We start from the raw sequence: 23,636 nt of genomic DNA on the forward strand, positions 1-23,636 counted from the left end.
ACTGTCCACGACTGACTTCACTTCCCTCTTGTTCTGAATAACCACCATTAGGGATTAGTGCCAATTCATCCAGGGCCTTGTGCTCTGCAGGTGATGGCCCTCTCCATTACTCTAGAATGATGATAAAAAGTAGACCATAATCTGTTTGCCAGGACTTCCCATAGTATTTTATTTTGACTAATCAAATTGCCCAGGGCTTAATCATTCTCTTGCTGGCTTAAAAAATATACTTCTTAATTTTATATATAACATGACACAAAATGCTGATCTCTATTAAAAATAAACATTTAAAAAACATTTCCTAGTAGAGCTGTCTTTAAAGACTTCCAAATATCCTTCACTAAGATGTTTTAATTTAAAACAAAAAATTAAGAAAGTTTCCAGATTATAAGAATTTATCCTGACATTAAGCTACATAACAGGATTTTTTATCAATTTTTAGTTAGCAGTTGAAATGACCTAAGTCATTTGGATGAATGTTGTTTTTAGTGAACAACCTTTTATGAAGTGAAAAGTCACTTTCACCAGAAAGAAGGTTAAGCAAAGAAAAATCATTGTTTAAAATTTTTTATAAAAGAGTTTGAATCAAATTGATGACACATGCCAGGGAGCAAGATCTCAAATGCTCCTGAAAAATTATCATTTTTAATAGCTCAGAAAATTTCTATATTTTAAGAGATATTCTTTATGTAAGATAAAAATGTGTTCATAAATTAAAGCACTTTGAAAAGTAAAAAAGTTGCTAGACAAATATGAAGCACTATTACCCACAATATGAAATTATAAGTTTTAAACAGTGTAGCCATTTAACATTTTGGCTAAAGAAAATAAAGGCTTATATGAAAAGAAAAGTGTACTGAGAAAGGTGTCATTTTTAAAACATGAAAAGACAAATCAGAAGAATTTCAAATTCAGATTTTTGAAACTTTTTATTTATATTTTGGTCTTACAAATAAGCATTTTTAAATGACTTTCTGTAAGAATGTAAAACACAAGAATTTGCTAACTATTAGAGCCACACAAATCCTCAAAAAGGTTTCTTGTGCAGTCTTCATTAACGCAAATCTGTGAATATTTCACTCTTACAGATCATGAATCTGTTTCACAATAAAAAGCCATAAAGTTTTTATGCAGTTCATTCATTATATGCTACAGCGTTTCTATTAAAAGGAAAGCTGAGTAATAAAAATATATGAGAAAGTCTGAGGCTCGAGCAACCTGTTGAGGCTCCGTCTACCTTATTTGCTTTGTAGTTTACTGTCATCACTTTCAAAGAGCACAGAGCACATGAGGCACAGTCGTAATCATCTCCCTTATTAATCTCCCTAATTTAATAACCTGTTGTTCATAAAACTGGACCAGTGATCTCAAGCTATCATTTACATAATTCATCACAAGTCTATTACAAAGCATATGTTAGTGGTATCAAAAAATGTAGGAGGATGGAAATTTATAGAACATGAATTTTGTTAAACTTGCCATGTCCTTAGATGTCACAGGCTGTGCTGCCACTTCAACTTTTAATTAGATGTTTAATGCCTCACAGTAAAAGATTGATTGAAGAATGGAAGCAAAACTAAATTATTTTCTAGGTGTTGTAATATTTCATTTGATAAGGTAACAAATGGATAGGACACAATTTAATCAAGATTTATATACGTTCCAACTTTTCACTCAGAAATTCTTCGACACTGTCTGTGTTCCATTTGAGGATGCTTAGTTCTTCAGCAATGTTCCCATTGTCATCCAAAAGCTTTAGTACAGGGTCTGAACCACGAACATACTACAAAATAAGAGGGACAGCATTATAACCCGCTTAGAAGAGCCTTTTCAACCTCCACCAAAATCCAAACCAATGCAATCCAGGTTAACTAAATTTAATGGGAATACAAAAAAGCTTTATGGATATAACATCACAACAGGTCTTAAAGGAAGTCTTTTGGGAAAGAATTGCATAGAATTTCATAAAAAACGACAATTTACAAAAGAAATCCTAACTCTGGGTAAATGTGACAACAAACATGACTTCATTCCTTAAGACATCAATCTTAAAAAAAAATTAATTCTGGAAAAAAGGGATTCCATTAAAATCACCTTACCTTGGGGGGGGGGGCGGGCAGGGATCAACAAAGAACTTATGTGCATATGTGCATAGCTTAGGGCCACAGACAACAGTGTGCAGGAGGCCTGGGGGGCTGGGTGGGGGGCGACAAAGAGGGGAAATGGGGACATCTGCAATACTGTCAACAACAAAAATAATAACCACCTTACCTTGATTTGTAGTCCTCTGAATAGTTTGGGTTTATCACTTCTGACAAAAGCTTGAAAGAAAAGAAAAAGGTTTGAATCGTTCATTTCCAAATCCAAGTTAGTTACAAAGGTCAAAACACAAAGCAGAAACTAACTCAGCAAGTGAAACTTTAGGTCCCATATGGGAAAACGAAGGAGACAAACAGAGATACATATATGGAAAGACACATAATACACTTCAATAGGAAAACAAAATATTTTAAGGTGTTGTTTTAAATTAATCAAAATCCCAAATTCCAATGGGATTCTGAGGTCTTGACAAAATGATAGTAAAGTTCAGCTAGAAGATAAGTATGTGTGAGGATAGTCACAATTTAGAAAAAGTAAAATATGGAAGGAAAATTTGTTCAATTGCTTTTTAATGTATGATACTGATACCTGAATAGGTAAATCTAGAGAGATACAAATATCTGTAGGAATTTTCCAATACAGTTAAGCTATCAAATCAGAGGGAGGGAGACATTGATTATCAGTGTGTGAGTCTGGGGTATGTGTGTCTGTGAATTAGTAATTCACACTTCTAAGAAAACTGCCAAACAATTTGAGGAAAAAAACATGGAAAAATAGTGAGGTGCCTACATAATATCTTATATCTAAATAAATTACAGATGGAGTAATGTTTTAAGTTTATTCAACAAATATTTACTGAATACCTACCGTATGTTGCACAACAGAGATAAAGCTATATAAAACACATAATTTCTGGTCTTAAGGAGTTTACATTCTGGAGGGGAAGATGCTAAACAAGTAATCACACAATTAATACTTTCAGTGAAAAAGTTTAAAAAAAAAAAAAAGAGAGGTTCAGAATACTACCCAGAATTTAATACAGACAACGTCTCTGGGGAAAAGGACTATTCTAATATCTGCTGTATCCATCCATAACAGAGCCTAGCACATTTAATAACTTTGATTCATTTAACAGATTTTTAACAGGCTGGCATGTGTCAACAAATTTAAAAGAAATATTAAGATGAGTCACTAATGACTATTTTCATAGTTCTCTGCCCTCTGCTAAGCATAGATTCATAAGCCTCCTAATTCTGAATGAGGAGAATATCTGTTAAATGCCCTATAGCAGCAAATCATATATTACAGGCAGTAAATTAATCATTTAACAGATATTTGAATACTTATTATATACACACGCCACTAGCATAGGCTATATGAGACTATAAGGACATGCAAAAAGACCTCAAGTAATTTATTTTTTAGTTTACTTTCTGCTATATAAAAATAGAACAATGATATCAGTTTGGAGATTCCTAATCTAATTTCTAGAAAATGTTCTTATGCCAATTCCATTATTTGTCAGTTAGATAGGCAGTTTTGTTAATAACATTTCAAAGTAATGAAAAAATACAGAAGCAATTAGAAAACATTAAATATTTCAGAGTTTCCCTTGGGATTCTTATCAGCATCAGCACGTCATTTGTGCTAAACCCTAGAAGAAGTTTTGCTAGTCACGCTGCCTGGGAAGTCATGGAACTCTTCTTGTAATTCAGAGACTCTTTAGAGTTAACTATAAGGAGTTGTAAAAAAACCCCCATCCTTTTCTTTGTTCAAGAAAGAAGATAAAAGTGGGTATAAAGGGGTAATAGAAATGATATGTCTTGAGGTTAAAGTTAATGATATTTTCAAAGTCATAAACAAGTGAAAATAGAAATAAAAAAGAGACAAAATATACTCAGTTAGATCTAATAATACACCTCTGATCACACTGTAAGTAGCCCTAAAGTGTTCTCTATTGGTTTTAAGATTTAGTTTGATTATAAGGGCTTATGGCAGATATGATTAAGACTTGTGAACTGTCACATAAAATTACATGGAGTGAAAATTAGATGTCTTCCTGTTGATTAAAAGTAAATATACTTGAATCAGAAGATATTCTAAATAAAAATGTCATATCATACCCAGAAACAACAATAAAAAGAGAAGAACAACAAACAACAGTGGAACTGAATTCTCAACGGTGTTCAATGAAAGCTACTGGGTACCTAAAAGAGTATTTCTAAAATAGGAAAATTTACTATTGTATACAAACCATCTGGAGCGCAAAATTACATAAGTCATTTGGGTCCTACCAACAAGACAATTTAAAAACACTTAAAAACATTCAGAGAAGGGCAATTTAAATAATTAAGAGAATTTGGGGAGACTGGAGGTACAATAATGAAAACAAGACAGACTAAAAGGATTATGACTTCTCGGTCAGAATAATAAATCCAGAAAAGGAATGTTTGAAGACTATAAAATTCATCAAGGGCATATCACCAATGTAAACAAAGGCTTTTCACCAGATTCATGTCTGTCAAAAGTGGGGGCACCCTTTGATAAAATAAATTTAGTAAATCCATTCATTCATTTAATATTTGAATTCTGATTAGTAAGACATACATTGTTAGGTACAGTCAAGGTATATTAATAATAATAAAAAATTAAATTCTGGGCTGTAAGGTGTTCTTAGCTTGGTAGAGGCAAAAGGACAGTAAGCCAAAAAACAAAAACAAAAAAAATCATATTATGTGAGGAATTGCTATGGAACATAAAGAGGAAAGTGAAAAATTCTGTTCAAAGGTCACCGAAAATTAATGCTTGAACTAAACTTTGAATGAATAGGAGTTTGCCACAAGAAATAGGAAGAAGCGTAAGTCAGGAGGTACATGTAGTTTGTGCAAAGACTTAGAGTTCAGAGTTCAGAGAACTACAAATAGTTCTGCACAAGGTCTAGAAACATGAACCTAAAAAAAAGTAACCATGCTGACCAGCCAGGTGTGGCTCAGTGGCTGAGTACCGACCTAGGACCAGGAGATCACGGTTTGAGTCCTGGGCAGGGCACATGCCCAGGTTGTGGGCTTTATCCCCAGTCAGGGGCGTGCAGGAGGCAGATCAATGACGACTATCTCATCATTGATGTTTCTCTGTCTCTCCCTCTCCCTTCCTCTCTCTGAAATCAATAAGATGTTTGTGTGTGTGTGTGTGTGTATATATAAAATTAGAAAGGAAGAAGAAGTAACCATGCTGTGATGGGTCTCATATATGATGCTACTGAGTTCGATATTTATTCTGTATGTGACAGGAAACTATAAAGATTTTAAGCAAGAAGCCACAGAATCACATCTGTCTTATGGAAAATGTCTTTTTGTATAAAGAGAAAACAGAAGTGAGAAAAGGAAACAGGTAGATCAGATAATAAGTAACTAATCCTAGTTGCTTATAGAGCTGAAAATTTTTACCATCTAGCCCCCTACAGAAAAAGTTTGCCATGACCTAAAAAATTAGAGAAAATGCACATTTCTTTGGAGAGACAGACCTATCCTTAACATGGTAAAACTCCTGCTGCTTGAGAAGGAAAACATACTTATTTACATTATTACTTTTGATGTCACTACAAGTGATAGAACAGTAGGTCAAGTCTATTGAGAGAAATTATTATACATACTGCTTTAGGAGGCATATCTGGAATTGGCTAAGAATATGAGAATATGACCTGGGACACCCCCCCCCCCCCGCAATAGTTGTTTAATGTGGATAAAACATTTCAAAATTTAAATCCCCCTCTCTTCTGGAAAAATTTAACATTAATTTACTCTTCTGTTTTATGACATGGATAACTTAAGTAAATTAAAAAAATTACAATGTATTGTAAGTTAAAGTATAATGAAAGTTATCATGCTAATCCCAGAAGCTACCTGATGTTGAAAACAAAGAATATGAAAAATGATGATATGAAAATTAGTTCAGTATTTGTAATTATTGTAAAAACTGGCAATTCTGCTTCATTCCGTATTCCAGAATATGTTTAAGACAATGAGTATGAAAAGTGGGAATGGTTACCAGCTTCTCATGGGCTCAGAAAATATTGGTGTTATATATAATTATATTAAATATGGTTATGCACTATGTAATTAAACAATCATTTTCATTTTAAGTAAGCTTGTAATAATTAAAATATTTACACACAGAATTAAAATTCAACTGTTTTGAAAGGAAAAGACAGTATGACTATATGTACCCAAAGGAATGATAATTTAATTGTACATAAGAAATAAATATAATTAAGTTCAACCTCAAAGATTGAGAAACTATACTCAAGCTTTTAAAGACAACTACAAACTGTACAAATTATTATCATGGACATAATAAAATATGATATCACAAATAGAAGGGATAATTGTAGTATCAAAGCTACTCTTGACTTCATGAAAAGCTGAGTAACAGAAGATTATTAATAAAACAGGTCAGTAAATATTAATGATCAATACAATTAAAAAGCAACCTCCAAACTTCTAGGAATAAGAGAGATCAGATTTTCATTCAGAGAACTGATATAAAAACAACTATGGTACAATTCTGAATTTAAGTGTTTGAGGACAAAAATACAGAGTAATGATTTGTTTTCCCTAAGCAGATGTAGATATTATATATTCTCTGCTATGTCGGAATTTGTGATTATTCTAACAAAGAATGTATTTAATTAGATGTGTATCTGCTTTGGGCCTCATACACAATGTCCCGAGTCAAATTATTCTGTTTCATTTTTGTGCCAAAATGAGCAATATTTTATTATAAACAATTCTAGGTCAGCAATAAAGGGCATATGCTAATAGAGGTAATTCTATAAAAAACTAAATCCAAATGATTCTCTTGCCACAAGGTAAACAAGACAAGAAATCATGGGAAAGCCAGCAGAAATAAAACTAGAATGAGGCATGTAAGTACAGACCTTATATATTTCAGTTAAAAAATAAATAAAAAGAAGTCCACTACCTTTGTTGACCTTGAGAATACTTACCATAAAGGGATCCTGATGGCTAACAGGGCTCAAATTTAAAAACAGAACCTAGCAGCCATTTCTAAATGAGCCTTTCATGCAAACCACGCTGAAGGGAGAAGCCTGCACTAAAGCTGCCTGCCTTCTGCACTGAACTGCCCGCCTGCAGTTTCCTGTCAACTGAGCAAGCCCTTATAAAGGAGTTCCTAGAATCCTATTTTAACCCATAGGACTGAGACTTTCCCTGTCCAAATGGAGCTGTACAACTATATCACTGTCAGCATCTTTACAGACCATTCCGAGTGGCTCCATTCTGCCCAATCAGGACAGTGACTTTCGGACCAAACTGTGAGGATTTGGAGTCCTCCTTTGCCCAAGGATGGACCAATCAGGTACCAGGGGCAGGCACTTCTCTCTAAGTCAGCCCCCCTTTGGTGCAGTGAAGACTTTCCCTGGCTGGAGCTGAAACACTGAAGACATTTTGCTGGACCAGAGCAGAGCAGATAAGAGTGGATCGGACCAGAGAAGGGCAGAGTGGAGCAGAGCTGTCTAGCCTGAGAGGGCCTCCTCCCAGCTGTGCAGTTCCACAGCTGTGTTATATAACAATGGAGTTGTTTGCACTGAACAGTTTCCTTCTTCACCACACCCCAAATTGGGATTCCTGTTGGCACTGTACTGGTACCAACCATATTGACTGACACCTTTAGACGAGTTCAAAGTTCAGTTTCATAAAACTGATTTTCAAGTGACATACAAGGACAGAATAGACAAAAGCTTTAGCCCAAGTATTTCTGGAGCTGCAAAGCTCCATTACTGTTTGATTATTCAACCGAAAGAATAAATACACTTTTACAATTATCCTTTCACATACTTCTCCTAAAAATTTCCTGCGGAGATATACAACATGCATGACTTCCTCTCTTCTGCACCTCAGGTTTTATGGTAATTAATTCTATTCTTGGCGATTTGTCATTTAGGACAGGTCTAGCCTCACTAATGCAATTGTTCCTTAGGAGTTTTATATAAATCAATTTACATTTAGAATATATTCCAATGAAATGCTATTTAAAGGGATGACATTTACATCTGGTAAAAAGAAATGTTCTTGTAAAAAAGGAAAGACTCTCCTTTCAAAAAAATAACCACCTCATCATGTGTAGTATTTAAATCTAAATTTCATATATTATGCTTGCTTAAAGTAACCTATTATTCAACAATTACTATAAAACTCCACCTCCATGAAAAAAGATGTGGAAAAAATTCATATGCTGTTGAGAAAGTATAATCCTAAAATTCTTATTCATGGGAATAGCTAATAAAGTTATTCTTGCAAAATGTTGATTTTAAACTATAAAACTGAGAATTTACTAGAGTTAATTTTACATACCTTGGACTTGTGGGAACCTCCCCAATTTTCATCCACAGACTTCAAGAATAGCTCCTGCATATAGCTGCCAAAGAAAAAACCAGAAATTAAAAAAACTAGTATAAATGTAGTTTGAATTTGAATAGGTAAGATGCTCTAGAAAGTTCTTCACATAATCTTAAATATTTCCTACAGTATTTTTAGGATACTAAACTGAACACAGGTATGTATCCATGTAGCCAACATAGATACTTAATGAGAATTCATTACAATTGCTTTAAAAATTAAATGATCATTGTTTTAAATTTAAACAAAACAAAAACACAATACCTTTAAAAAGTAAATATAGTGTGTACTATGTAAAGATATTATAGGAAAGCCAATAAAATCTTATTATAAAAAAACTTAAATGCAAATATTTTCTCTTAAGGAATTTAAGGTGAAATGAATTCAGTGGTAAATATTGCTTTTCTAGCTATAGACCTGCGTTCTGTTTACAGTAAAAGCTCATTATAAAAAACTCAAACACAAATTTTTATTGCAATTAATTTAGCTGAAATGGATTCAATGGTAAACATCTTTTTTTTTTGGTAGCTATAGAGCCTGCCCATTCTTTTTGTAGTGACTTGGGAATGCTGTGACTCTATGAGAAGGCAGACAATGAATAATAGGAACACATTATATCCATTTAATTTTTAATTGGCGTTTAAACTTGTTTTTTTAATTGTACATCCATGAGCTAAAGAAGGATTTTACCTTTCAAATTCTAAAATAGCATAAAAATCACATGCACTATGGTTACTTTAGGTACTTTGGAAAATAAAGAAAAGCACAGAGCAGAAATTTAAAAATCACCTTAATTATATCTTCCCAAAAGGTATTGACTTTTTCACATTTTGGTGATTCTGGGATATATCAATTATTCTTAAGATTTTTAAGTGTCAAAATACTTTTGAGAATCTGATGGAAGTCTGCTTTTTTTTTTTATATCTTTATTGATTTCAGAGAGAAGGAGGGAGAGGGGGAGAGAAAACCAATAATGAGAGAGTCGCCACTGATAGGCTGCCTCCTGCACACACCCGAATGGGGATGGAACCTGCAACCTGGGCATGTGCCCTGACTGGGAATTGGACCTCGATCTCCTGGATCCTAGGTCAATGTTGAGCCATGCCTGGCCGGGTGGAATTCTGCTTTAATTCAGGCTATTCATGGACTCTCCTGAACCACTGATGGATTTCAGATGAAAAACTCTGAAGATCTCTAAGATTCTTTGTAGCAATAAAAATTTAAGATCAGGCTAACTTAATTCTATAAAATAAGTTGCTTTTGAATAAGATTTGGTTAATCTTAGTTAGACAAGTCTCCCCACCCACAAATATCTTTAAAAATATCAGGCAATATTACCAAAAATCTCATAAAGATGTTCAACATCACTAATTATTAGGGAAATGCAGATCAAAATCACAGTGAGACAGCACTTCACTGGCTATTATAAAAAAACAACCAAAAAACAACCAAAAAACAAGTGGTGGTGAGGATGTGGAGAATTTCATCAGAATTAAGAAAATTTAAAAAGGCCACTTTAAAATTTGGTTATTAGATTTATCTTTCATTTGCAAGTCTGTGACCCCTTAGGTCTCTAGTGGAGATTCCATTACCTTATATAATAGCATTTCTCTACCCCACTATTTCCAGTGCTCTTCGTATCATCACACGTGGGAAATGGTAACAACCGTGGAGCACTGGGCTAAAAGGAGGCTGCTTATAACTGGCCCCTGCTCACTTAGTCCCCATTTGGTTGTCCTAAGCACTGAAGGACTCAGTATCCTAGCACATTTATGTCATTCATGGAAAGCACTTCTCTGCACCACAAAACACCAACTAATTAATTAAATTACAATCTCTAATGAACAGGCAGCAGCTCGGATGTGACCATCTCCAGGAAAACTTTCTTCGGTCTCCTGCTCTCAGTTGGGGACTTTCACAGAATTCTGTTCTCATCATAATGTACTATAAATAGTCTGTAACTTCACTGTGGACAGGAAATGTCTTATTTATCATAATTCCCTCAGAACAAGACACAAAGCTGCTCAATGTATGTGTGCTGAATGGAGAGAATTATTCACTTAACAGAATTAAACATTTCTTTTTTCATCATGTAACTTCCAAAATACTTCAAGTTCCTTTAACATACTTTGTAAAGTAGATTGTGCTTAGTTCCAGTCTTCAGTAAACAAAAAGAAAATGTAACTCAAAGCTGCGTAACATTATTAAAGTCAAATTCTAAAAGATTTAATATGTGATGCTAAGTTGGCATTTTACTTATGAATCTGTAGTGTTTATAGGAAAATGTTTGTTTTTCATGGTGAATAAATGAATTAACTACAAATTGTGGTAAATTTTCAATGCCTTTAAAGTAATCATAGGAATCTTGGGCATCACACAAATTCACACCCAAGGAAATACATGCTATGTAAAATAGGAATTCTCAAAGGCATAAACTACGAAAGGAGCAGGAAAGGTAAAAACAACTTTCAATTCCTTGACTTTCACCCTTATCATTTTTACCCTTTAAAAAAAAAATGACTTCAGAGAGAGAGGGGAAGGAGGGGAGGAGGGAGGGGAGAGAGAAACAGCAACGAGAGAGGGGTACATCGATCGGCTGCCTCCCATATGTGCCCCAAGTGGGAATCAAGCCAGCAACCTAGGAAGGTGCCCTGAGGGAAACTGAACCTGTGGCCCTCTGGTGGAAGGGGGGACACTCCAGCCAAATGAGCCACACCCCCAGTGCTCATTTTTACCTTTCTTTTTGTTAATCCTCACCCAAGGATTTTTTTTCATTGATTTTTCAGAGTACGGAAGGGGGGGAGCAGAGAGAGAAACATTGATGTGAGAGAGACACACTGATTGGTTGCTTCCCACACGCGCCCCAGCCGGGGCTGGGGATTGAGCCTGCAACCCAGGTACATGCCCTTGACCGGGAGCTGAAGCAGGGACCCTCAGTCGTGGGCAATGCTCTAACCACTAAGCAACCTGGCTAGGGCTAATTTTTACCTTTTAAAGTAACATCACTGGCTTACAAAAATGCTGACCTTCAAACATTTATGCAAAAATACCAATAGAAGAGAAATCAAAGAAGCAAGTTATATAAATTTTATATAGCAAATTTGTATTTTTTTATAGCAAGTTGGTGGGCCTCTTTTTTATATGCATTAGAGAAGCCTTATTTGTACAGAAACTCTAACTCTAGGCACTATAGGTCATTATTCCATTGGGCTTCTATAGTACTAGCCAAATAATTTAAATGGAAATACACAGATACCTTTAGAAAAATACAAAAATGATACTCCAAATTGCATTTTCCCCCTTTGGAGTTCATAACTATTTCCATATTACTTACAATTTCCAAGTTTTCCTAAACTTCTGATAGAATCCTCTAGGTGGGAAGAAGACATATCTAACTATTTCAGCTCTATAACTAATTTACCTTATTTGTAACAAGATTTTTGTATATACTAATTTTCCTCTCATTTAAAAATAAGTGACTTTTATTTATTATTCTTAAAATAATTTCAGCTTTGCAGTTAGCTAATTTTCCCCTGGTTTAAATAAATATACCTTCAGTATAATAAAGATTTATTTGTATGCATATCAGTTTTAGCTTCTGTACATTTCATATATTTTCACTGTAGAAAGGTTTCCCTCATGAATTACTGTTGGAATATATGATCACCAACTCCCCCATACCCACCTGAAAAACCTCTTGTTTATAAAATTTTAGTGAGGGCTTACAATGAGGTTTTTTATTTTGTGGTGATAACTTTGTTGTAAGTAAAGCCTAACTGTGTTGCTACCAAATAGTTCAGATTAACAGCAAGACAAAAAAATGGACTATGCTATTTCTCATATAGCTAGATTCCAAAATAAATTAATTCATAACACTGAGCAAAGGGAACACTTGTGAGTTACGTACATTTCCTGAATTTTTAAAAAAGTGCTGCATTTGTTAACTTTTACTGACACTATCACACCACCAACACATTCTATAAACCTGGTCCAAGTCAGAAATATTCTACTACTTTCCAACACTAAGCACTTAATATATTTTTGTTGGTGACGATATCTATGACTCTAAAGAAACATGACAGTAAGGAAATCTTGAAATAAACTAAGTCGAACTAAATATCAAAATTTTAATACAGTACGGTACTGTTAAATTAAACAAGGAGGCCGTTAGACTGGGTTGGTTCTAAGGCATTAGCAGCCTATGTAAGCAGACCACACCCTAAGTGTGTAAATCAAGGGTGGGGGAGCCCATGGCCTGCCAGTGAATTGATTTCTGCTCAAACTATTAAAAATTTTAATATGCTTGTTTATCTTTTAACAGTATAGTGAAAAGAACTCAAATTATAAAATCAAATGTGTATGTAATTCAATTTTGGCTCCACTATTTACAAGCATGTCCCCTTGGATGAGTCACTCTCTCTGAGCTTCAGTTTATTGTTTGAACAAAATATATTCCCTACCTCCCAGAGCTGGTGTAAGGAGTCAACAAAAAGCAAAAGGCCTGGAATGTTTAGATGCTCAGTAAGTAACAATAGCTATTATGATAATACTTTCATACTATTGGCTAAGTTTAAGATGTGTATTTGAAGTCTGTTTTCATAGTTGATAGTTTTCTGTTCTGGGACTATTCAGGGCTATCATTTGTTGTTCTGTAATTAGAATGGCCATTCCAAAAACTTCTCAAGCTTTCAAATTCAAAAATATGTTAGAGCAGTGTTTTCAACGTTGACTGCACACTTGAATTAGCTGGAAAGATTCTGAAAATTGCTGATCCCTGGAACCTACCCTAGTCCCACTACATTTGAGGGTGAGATCCAGTCATCAGCATTTTAATTATTGTTACTACTTTAAAAGCTACCCAAATGATTGTAATGGGTAATCAGGGATGAAAATAGAATCATTGCCTTGGACTATGGCCAACTATTAATGAGGCAAAAATCACAAAACAATCAAACAGTAGGCTTTTGCTCAACAGACTAAAGAAATTAATTCTAAAATTTAAATCAGGTAAGGACTGACTAAAGCAAGACAGCTGCTGCATGATCTTGTCTCCCTTTATAAAGTACCGCTTATGGTCATTCTTATTTTCAAAGTCCTCTTTTATTTAAAGGCAAAACTTCAGTATTACTGAAATTCAATGGTATGATTAGAGAAAACTGGAAACAAGTTGCAATATGAAGAAAATGCTCTAATATTAGGTGAAACAAAAGGAAAATTTAAACTGCTGAACAGAATTCAGATCTGAGGAGTATCTATTTTATAGGTCTACTGAAGGCTTGCCCTTGCATGAAACGCAGGAATTTAAAAATGAGGAAATATGACTATCGCATGATGAAATCTGAGTATTAAGTTACTTAGAGATCCTAAATGAAAAACAATTATGATATACTCAAATATAAAAGTGAGCCACTCCTCCAAACATTAATCGCATCCAGTGTAATTTGTCAAAATCAACTTTACTCCTTTCAAACACGCAGAAGCTATTCTTAGCAAAATCTGGCCAGTTAATTCTCAGGGCAACAAAATAAATGCTGATATTTTAAGTTTTAATTCATTATTTATTATCAAATCATTCCATATTTTCTGATATTTTAAAAAATGCCTTGCATGCTAGAAACAATATGCTACAATTACACATGGACAAATAATTAGGGTAATATATTTTTTGTGATCCAATAGCAAGCTTCTGTCAAGACTTCACTTTAAGTCACTGAAGAAGCTATATAAGGCGAATGGTGGATCTGTTGACACTGCCATACGCACCCTGACTGATGGTATTCTTGCACAGGAACAATAAGTGAATATGGAGGATTAGGGAAATAAATTTAAGTTTTACAATTTTAGCAAACCAAGTTGGAAAATAGAATTCTATAATATTATACCCCTGAGATTACACTTTTCAATTTTAGGTGCTTTCTACTGAACTCTGAAAAAATATAAAGCAATGAATCACTATGCCTAAGGAAGCTCCTTAAATTTAAAACTTATTCTTCTACACTATTAAAATGCTATTCCTTTTTGTATCTTAGGTTTCTACCTTAAGATTGAGAAAGCTGCAAAACAAGCAAGGTAACATTTACCTAACTCAGATTAGGCTCTAAAGAAGGCATGAATACACTGGGAGAATTGTTCCATAAACATACAATCACTGTTCCACTAAGAAAGCTCAATGAAAATGTACCAAAAAAAAAAAAAAAGTTCTTTGACATTACCCCACTCTAAATTAGAACATCAAAACTCTAAAATCTGAGGGAAAAAAGGAACAAGGTTTCTTTCAGTATTGTGAAGCGGAATAGAATTTAGTATATGCACCTAAAACAATTTCATCAGCAAAAGGTGAGAATGTTTGATTTAGTCTTTCAGCCAGAAACAAAAACAACCCATAGATAAAGACATCCATTCATCCATACTTCAGCTGCAAGTTTGAATAATCCAGGCCATCACTCAGGAACAACGCGTTCAATTCTACAGATACTTAGGAAATATACAATGAAAGGAAAGAACTAGACACATCACCACCAGGTCAAATTATCCAAAGATTTGGTCAAAATGAGTCTAAGCTTAAATATCATAGTAAGTCGTTTTTAATAAAACCACTGAGCCCTTTCGTAATAAGTAAAAATATTTTAGAAAATGGCAAACTATTTAGTATAGAGTACTCAATAATAGAAATTCAATGTCTTTTTGCTCCTAAATGTTAAAAAATACAACCTATCTCCTCTTAATTTGAAAAACTAAGATCTAGATAAAATACGGTTCAACACCCAAACTTTCAACAGCCTCAACAATGGAACACGAAGGTTCTACATATGGCAGCAAAAGCTGCTTTTCAAAAGAGAACATATTTCTTTGTGTTGGTGCTGCTATTACCACTCCATTACTGAAAAAACTGTCATAAAAAAGAGGCAATTATGATCATCTTAAAGAAAGTTTACAAATATCTGAAATAACAAAAAACGAGCTGGCACAAATTATGGTTTCTCTCAATCTACAGAAAATAATCACCTAAGATATTCCAAGTGGAACAGACACAGCCTGGCGGCGTGGCCCCGCGGGTCCCGCAGGATCGTCCTCTACAAGGATTCCCCGTGAGGCGCGTGCCTAGGTTGCGGGTTAGATCCTCGGGGATCGTGGGCGAGGCAACTGACTCATATTTCTCTCTCACATCCATGTTTCTCTCCCTCCCTTCCCCTTTCTCTAAAAATCAATGAACATGTCCTCAGGTGAGGAGAAAAAAAATTATTAAAAAAAGATACAAAAATAAGCCTATAATAATAACAACCCAAAAGCTTAAATAGTATTATTCAAAATTTAAGAGCAACGATAACAATATAAAATTTGAAAAGACTAGACCACTACACACATTTTTACTTTTGCCCACTGGTTGACAAGTATACCATCAATTTTAGAATTCCTAAATTAAAACTTTTAACATATTTCTTCAAAAAGTAAACTGAAAAGACAGTCTGTTGCTATGGAGTATGCTTTATTAAAAGTTACCCTCTGTGGCTGCCGTTTCTCCCACCCTCCATTGCCTTACGGGGCTGCCTTGTAACTAGCTGAAGTCTGTCACAGCTTTCTTGTGTTGGGGTGGCCAGTTTCTAAAGTAAGAACACTGGGAAGCATCCTCACTCATCCCTTCCCCCTCCAATCCAGGTAGGTCAATAAATCCTTTAAGTTTTATTGCCTAAATCTTTTCCAGAACTGTCTCTTCTCCATTTTTACTATCAATGTGTTGGCTTACGCCCCTATATAATGCTATATAAGTTATTTTTCTAGCAACAGTATTCCCCTCTGCCCTATCAACTATAGTTTACACCAACAAATAAAGTTATTAAATTACAAATCTGATGCCAGTCTATTGTTTAAAATTCTCCCCTGCCTATAGGATAGAGTTCAAACTTCTTATTGAGCAAGAAGGCACACAGGTCCTACTTAAGAGTCACCATCTTTTATCATAACCAAGCTATCTGATTTATCTTAGATGACCATCTTTCCCATGTCTCTGCCTTTTCATTTATTTTTTCTTCTGCCAGAAATGACTGTTCCCAGTTATTTTCCAACTAATCATAGGCATCAAGTTCTATATAAGCAGGTGGTAATATTTACCTGACCAGTAAAATGGTTATACCCTTCCCTCTGTGTTTTCTTTTTTTTATTTAAATATATCTTTATTGATTTCAGAGAGAGGAAAGGAGAGGGAGAGAGAGAGAGAGACAGAAACATCAATGATGAGAGAGTCATTGATCGAGCCTGCAACCTGGACATGTGTGCTGACCGGGAATCGAACCCCGATCTCCTGGATCCTAGGTCGATGCTCAACCGCTGAGCCACACCTGGCCGGGCTCTGTGTTTTCTTTTGTGTTGATTTTAGAGAGAAGGGGGCGAGAGAGTGAGCGAGAGTGAAACATCAATGTGAGAAAGAAACATCAATAGATTATCTCCCACACATGCCCCAACTGGGGATAAAACCAGCAACCTGGGTACCTGACCTGACTAGAATAGAACCCACCACCTTCTGGTGTACAGGAGGAAGTTCCAACCAACTGAGCCACACCGGCCAGGGGACCTTCCTGTGTATTTTCATAGCACATGAGTATTCTTTTGTTTACAGTACACACCTCATTAAATTCTTTAAAGAAATCAATGCATCTGGAAATAACAATTAAAAAAACCACACAACGGTACAGAAAGGTATAAAATAAGTAAACATTTTCCTCTGCCCTTCCACACCCACTCAATAACTTTTAAATTGTTTATTTTGGTTCTTCTGTTGGTCAGTCCCATAATGATTAACATGGTTTTATCTATAGTTCTCAATATGTCAACTTTAAGAAATTTATGGATTCCCCCATTCTTCCAACTTTTATTTCTGATTGTTTTAGTGGTTATCTTTATAACATTGGATATTAGGTTTTAGCTCAAGAGAATGTGCTGCTAACTACATTCTAGCAGTCCAATTTCCATGTCTATTTCTTCTACTTTTCAAGGACAGTGACTGTCTTATTTTGGCATTCTCAGAGCGAATAATGGAAATTTTATTTTGACTCTCAGGTAGATATGTCTAGGAAACATAGTTGTAAGATAATCCGAGGATAGATAATGAATTACTTTAAGGGCTTATGTCCTTTTAAAAATTATAATATGCAAATGTGCCAGAATGTTTTAATATGCTTAGAAAGCAGCTGGTCCTAGTTTGTAAATACCTAAAAAAATTCACTACATTTATTGTTCATATTAAAGCCAGATGAAATGCCACATTTAGAAAACATAAAAAATTTAAATATTTTCAGTTCAATTAATTAACTACACAAACTTGAAAACTTCTGTTACACAAATATATGATACATATATTTATTATAGCCACTTATTAGCTATGTGACCTTAGGCAAGACTTCTATGCCTCAGACTCAACTATGAAATGGGAATAATGGTACTTACCTTACAGAGTTGTTACAAGTACTATATAAGTTAATTTACATAAAGTGCTTAGAAAGGAGCCTTCATATAATATGCACTTAATGAATGCTAGTGGCTATTATTATTAAGTAAATATTTGCATCATTACTTAGTATTGTTGCTATTCAGGAGCTTCAGTGATTCTTACATGGAATTTGAACTGTTGCCAACCATTATTTAGATAATTAAAAAAAGCTTCTTTGTGAATGTTTTTATATTTTAATTAGAATAATCTGTTGAAGACAGTTACATTTAGTTTCCTTTAAAGAAATCAGTTCATGTAGAGATGCTACAGACAATACAAAAAAGTGCAGCTATTTTAAGCAACTGTGAAATTTCTTTAGTGGCTACAATTTCATGCATAGTTACCTTAACCTCCATTGCATCCTCCTGGTGTATGGTTTATACACTAGTAGCATTCTATTTCTGATAGGCTAAAGCTTAAAATTTGCCACTGTGTTGAATAATGCTGTTTAAAATTACTTCTAAAGTACTCTGAAATTGGCTACACAATTTCCAAGTAAACTGAAAGTAACTAAATGTTTTGATTCTTTTACCAGAATTAAGAAAAGTTACATGACTTATTTAAAATGTTTGGTTGGTTGGGACTTAAAGCCAAATAATAATTTTAAATAAGAAGTAGTAAAGGAATTGTGTTAATAAAATTAACTATAAATGCTACAGGGAGCTTCGGAAAGCCAATCTGGTGTTTTACACTTTATTCATTCATTTTCTTACAGTAACTCTTGAAGTAGGTATTACTACTAACATTTTCAAGATAAGAGGCAAAATAGTGTAGAGGTTTAAAAACTTGGGGCTCTCTAGAGTCAAATATACCTGAGACAAAGCCAAGTTGTGGCACCCAATTGCTGACTAAGTTTGAGCAGGTTACACCCTAGTTTCCTCTTCTGTTAAACAGGAATACAGTATTTACATTATTAGAGTTATTGTGAAGATTAAATAGATAACATAGGTAAAATACCAGCACATAACCAAGGTAAGAGAAATACTAAAGGTGAGACAATGTAAGGACTACAACAAAGCTGAAAATCTTGGAATGATTTGCTGGCTAGAAGTCACAAAGCTCGTAAGCAATGAAGCTAAGATGAAAATTGCACTCTTCAAAAACTCTCATAAAAGGAGAGAAAGGGATAAACTTCTAATGAACTATATACATGTTAATATTATCTCTGGCCTCTCCCTGTCTTGCTTGAAGTGCAGCTAATGTGAAGGCAGAATATTATATATATAGAAAATAGGATTACTACTATATAAAGGTGGCCAATGAACATCAGTCTAACTCCAACTAGGTAATGAAATGAGAAGTGGAGAGGAACTATGTTCTTAAAATTATTTTATATACTACATACTTAGGTCCATTTATTCAAATTTAGTGAATTATAATAATTATTGAGAATAAATGCTTTTATTTTTAGTATTATCTATAAAGTAGATTTTTAAGTGAAGAAGAAAGGGAGGGGGAAGCCCTACATTAAATACCTGAACTACTGAGCTATTTTCCAGAACCAGTAATGGTATGATTTGGTGATCTGCAGCCTAGGCTTCTACTGGGTATTCTGTGATTGAGACCAAGATGCTCCAAAATTCAAATAAAAGAAATCTCTTCTCAATCTGTAGAGTTAAAAAAACCCACTTTTAAGTTTTCTCTTCCAAAATTTTCTTAAAACTTCTAAAACCTGTTATCATGTATTAGATTAAAAATACTACTGAGAAAGGGCAAGAAGTAAAAACAGCTTTTAGATGCACTTAGTTTACAGCTGATTTCAGTCAAAGGGTAGAACCTCTCAACTGACTCTTAATTACAAGAGTGTGTGTCGTAAAGGTTGTTTATCATAGAACACCCCTTGTTATTCAATCCTTTAAGTTTTATGTCTCAAGAAATAATAATTGTTGGTTGGACAGTGTAAGGAGCATAGAAGGCCATAGATTAATAGTTTAAAGATGAGAGGATAGCTCTTACAGATTCCTTCAGCAATTTATCCCATCAAAAACCAAACAAACAAAAAACAAGGGGGAAGGGTCCTGCCAAACTAGTAAGTCCCGTGCAAACTTGTTTAGATTTCATTTTCAGACAAAAAGACTAACATAAGCATGGAAATCTTCTAAACATTAAACTATATATTGGTATATTTGAACCAAGAAAATGAAAACCACAAAGACTTGAAAGCCAATTTTGGGACACTGGGAATTTCAGGTTCACAACTGAGAAATCAAGTATTAAATTACGGTTGAATACTAACATTTTTAAAGTTTGTCTGCTTGTTTTTCTTTTAGAAATATAAAACTGTACTCAGTTTTAGTGTTAGAAATAAACTTTTACTACCTAATAATGAGAAGATACAATTACTGTCTGAAAGCTTTACAAACATTAACACCTCAAATGCATGTTAATACCTCAGTATATACAAGTGAAAGAACATCAAAAGGAAACATAGCAGAGAGATGCCACCATTTGTCTTCTCACCTCAAACACACAGATCTCACTAATTCAATTTTATTTGAATAATATAAATGATCTTTTCAGGCTACTTTACAATTTAAAGAAGTCGAAGGGCTGTATTAAAAAGATTTAAAAATTAAGGCAGTTTATTAATGTATTGAGAAATATTTTAAGTTCACTGTATTTTTTTCAATGAATAAGGCTGTTTAATGATTTAGTATAGATTAAGAATTAATGTCTTGTCTAGAAACATTAAACAGGGCATCCCTCATGAAGATGTCATTTTGGATAACTGGAGTGCTAACCTGAATGTTAGACAATGCTTGTACATCTACACCTGTTTCTGTATAATGGCACATCTGGCTCTACGGGGTGGTTTTAGGGCACAATACGACCATGTTAGGTTCCTTATATGTATATTTAACCAGAACCATTCCTATGTAAAATGTGAGTATATGGTCCGACTGGTGTGGACCTATGATACAGGAGATCATGGTTTGATTCCCGGTTAGGGCACATGCCCAGGTTGCAGGCTTGATCCCCAGTTGGGAAAATGCAGGTGGCAGCTGATCAATGAGTGAATGACCCTCTCATCATTGATGTTTCTGTCTCTCTCTCCCTCTCCCTTCCTCTCTCTGAAATCAATAAAGCCATATTTAAAAAAAAGTGTGTATATGGATACATTCTTATTGTGAACCTGTACACTGTGAAGAAGTAGTTTGGAAATCTTTAAAGCACTAAAGCACAACCACAAAAGAAAATGGTGTGCAGTTATTAAACTTGATGTAGCTTAATTGCAACTTTTAGTTTACAAAAGGTTCTTTCTGTTTTCTATGGCAAAGACTTTGGCACCTGAAAAACAGAAGCAATACTCGATTTACTTTTGTATATATTTAGGATATTTTAAATAAATGATTGTCCATTAACAGTAAAAAGAAAAAAATTAAGGAGTTTACTATTAATTTCAACAGTGGGTCAAAACATAGCAAATTTTATTGAACAATTAGAGCCACCTAACCTTGGCTGTTTTCAGGTGTTTAAAGCTGAGGTTAGGTACCTGGAAATATCAGTAACATGTGTAAATTAACAGACCATATTCTTTGTTAACCAGATTAAAATTTTTTAATTTATTGTCTATAATTTTGTGCCAGGTAATGGGTGTTTTATTTTCATCCCAAATTTCGTTATAAAAGTGGGTTCTTATTACAAATGAATAAAAGCATCTATTCAATTATTCTTTGACTTCATGTGGCCATAATTGAAAAAGAATGGGGAGCTCTAGGATCCAAGCATGCTATAGTAATTCTGTTCCCCCTCTGCTAGACAATCATGGTAGCATGGGGTCCCGGTAGGTAACCCTGCTTTTCCTTTCTATTTGCTTTTATGGGCAGGCAAGAAATCCATCTGATTTTCTAAAACTACAAAATGTAAAAGCTGAAGACTTCTGTATATTAAAGCTAATCTAGTATTTTACCTTATCTTAACTAAACCATCTATTGGAAGAGATACTAGAAAATAACACCTTTTTGGTTTCAAATTGTGCTTCTTCCTGACAGCATCCTCTACAGTCAGGATCCAGCTGAAGAAGGTTGAACTGTCCAAGAAGATCACAGGAGCTACAGAGCAAGTTGCTTGAGAAGCCTAACTCTCTGCAAGCATCCGATGAAAACTCTGCCCCGAAGGCAGACACCTGAAAATAAAAAATAGAAATAAAACTTAATTCCATATTTACATTATAAAGCTTCTAAAAAGGAAGAAACCAGGGTTGTCAAAATCTAACACACTGGAGATAAGTCACTCTATAACCTTATATGACTCTTTGGTCCACCCTGCCCCCCAAACAAATTTTTCTTTAAAAATGTGTCATTGTTCAGCTTAGGTAAAATAGGGATTAAAAAGATACTGTATATTATTTCTTTAGATAGGTATATTACATAGAATACCTTTTATTAAACATTCAATAGTTTTAAAAAACAAATTTCTATTACATTTCAAAAACTTAACACCTGTTTATATGGGTCTATGAACATTAACTTCTAGTCTAGGCCCCGACCGCACCCTTCAGACTTATCTTCACTCACAGGAAGCAGGGGATGGGGTGGGGAGAACAGGAGCACATCAGAAACAAAAGTCTGGGGTTTATGTACTAGCTCCACCACTTACAAGGTGTGTGACACTGGGAAAGATAACCTCCGTGTTAATTTTCTCACTGACAAAGGAACAGTACTTCCTAAATAAAACGAAACAAACGCCTCAGGCACAGTCAGAATGACTGGCAAAGGCAGGCTCCCAAACTCAGTCCTCTTCTCCCGGCACTCCTTTCCTGTCCCGGGGAAGTGGCACCTCTGTCCCTCCACACGCAATCCCTCTGCCTGTGAGTCAGTTTCTGGCTTCCGCCATCTCCACAGGGACTGAACTGTCATGATGATTCTTCAGTGTATTCAAGCCCTAGACTCTAATTGTTCTCTCCACATTCCATCATTTCTAAATCCCTCCTCTAGTCTGGTTTCTGATCCTACCACTAGACTAAACTTGCCCCAAATCACTAAATGCAACGGCATTCAAAACTGTTCTCCTCCAGCTGCCCCTTCATGGGCTTGTCTCCCCTCCTTCCTCTCCTATGCATCTCTCACATGTCCCTGTTTGCCATTTCTATTTTTGGTTCTCTCTTTAGTTTACATACTTTCATAGACAACAGTATCGTTTCCATGGCTTTAAATACCAATTTACTGCAATCTCCCGTCTTCTTCTTGAAATGCAAGCTTCCAATGCCAACAGCCTACTTGAAGTCTCATTTAGACGGTGCATAAGGCATTACAAATGCAAAATCTCCAATGGTGAAAGAAACCATAACAAAGCAAAAACCTCCCCAAAATATCCAACAGTGGAACTTAAGTTTTCTCCTTAAATCCATTCCTCTCCAATGTACTCAGTGTCTTAATAAAAAGGGTGTCATTTTCCCTGACCATGAAGCCGCCCAGGTCAGTCATCCTAGATTCCACACTTTTCACCATTTTTACAACCAATTAGTTAACAAGTTTTGATAATTCTCTTATAGAACTCTCAAATCTTCTCCTGCCTCAATGGCTTAAATGGTCACTGACAGTCATACCTCTAATTACTTCTCCAACCCCATTCTACTTTTTGGCTATAATGAATTCCTATAGTACCTGCAAGTATAAACTCCTACTCAAGCATAG

The 23,636-nt window shown here is 34.7% G+C and overlaps 1 protein-coding gene across 1 annotated transcript in view; it reads right to left on the minus strand.

Moving 5' to 3' along the window:
* Window positions 1–910: 910 nt before the first annotated feature.
* Window positions 911–23,636, minus strand: part of SELENOF (selenoprotein F) — a 28,982-nt gene continuing 6,256 nt past the window's right edge. The window contains exons 2-5 of the mRNA XM_081146028.1: window positions 21,959–22,126; window positions 8,472–8,535; window positions 2,272–2,321; window positions 911–1,783 (exon numbers count right to left, since the gene is read on the minus strand). Coding sequence (XP_081002154.1) covers window positions 1,652–1,783; window positions 2,272–2,321; window positions 8,472–8,535; window positions 21,959–22,126 — 414 coding nt within the window. The 3' untranslated portion in view covers window positions 911–1,651. The remainder of the gene's footprint in view (window positions 1,784–2,271; window positions 2,322–8,471; window positions 8,536–21,958; window positions 22,127–23,636) is intronic.

This window comes from Miniopterus schreibersii (genome assembly GCF_964146895.1).
Source record: "Miniopterus schreibersii genome assembly, chromosome: 8".
NCBI classification, from domain to species: domain Eukaryota; kingdom Metazoa; phylum Chordata; class Mammalia; order Chiroptera; family Miniopteridae; genus Miniopterus; species Miniopterus schreibersii.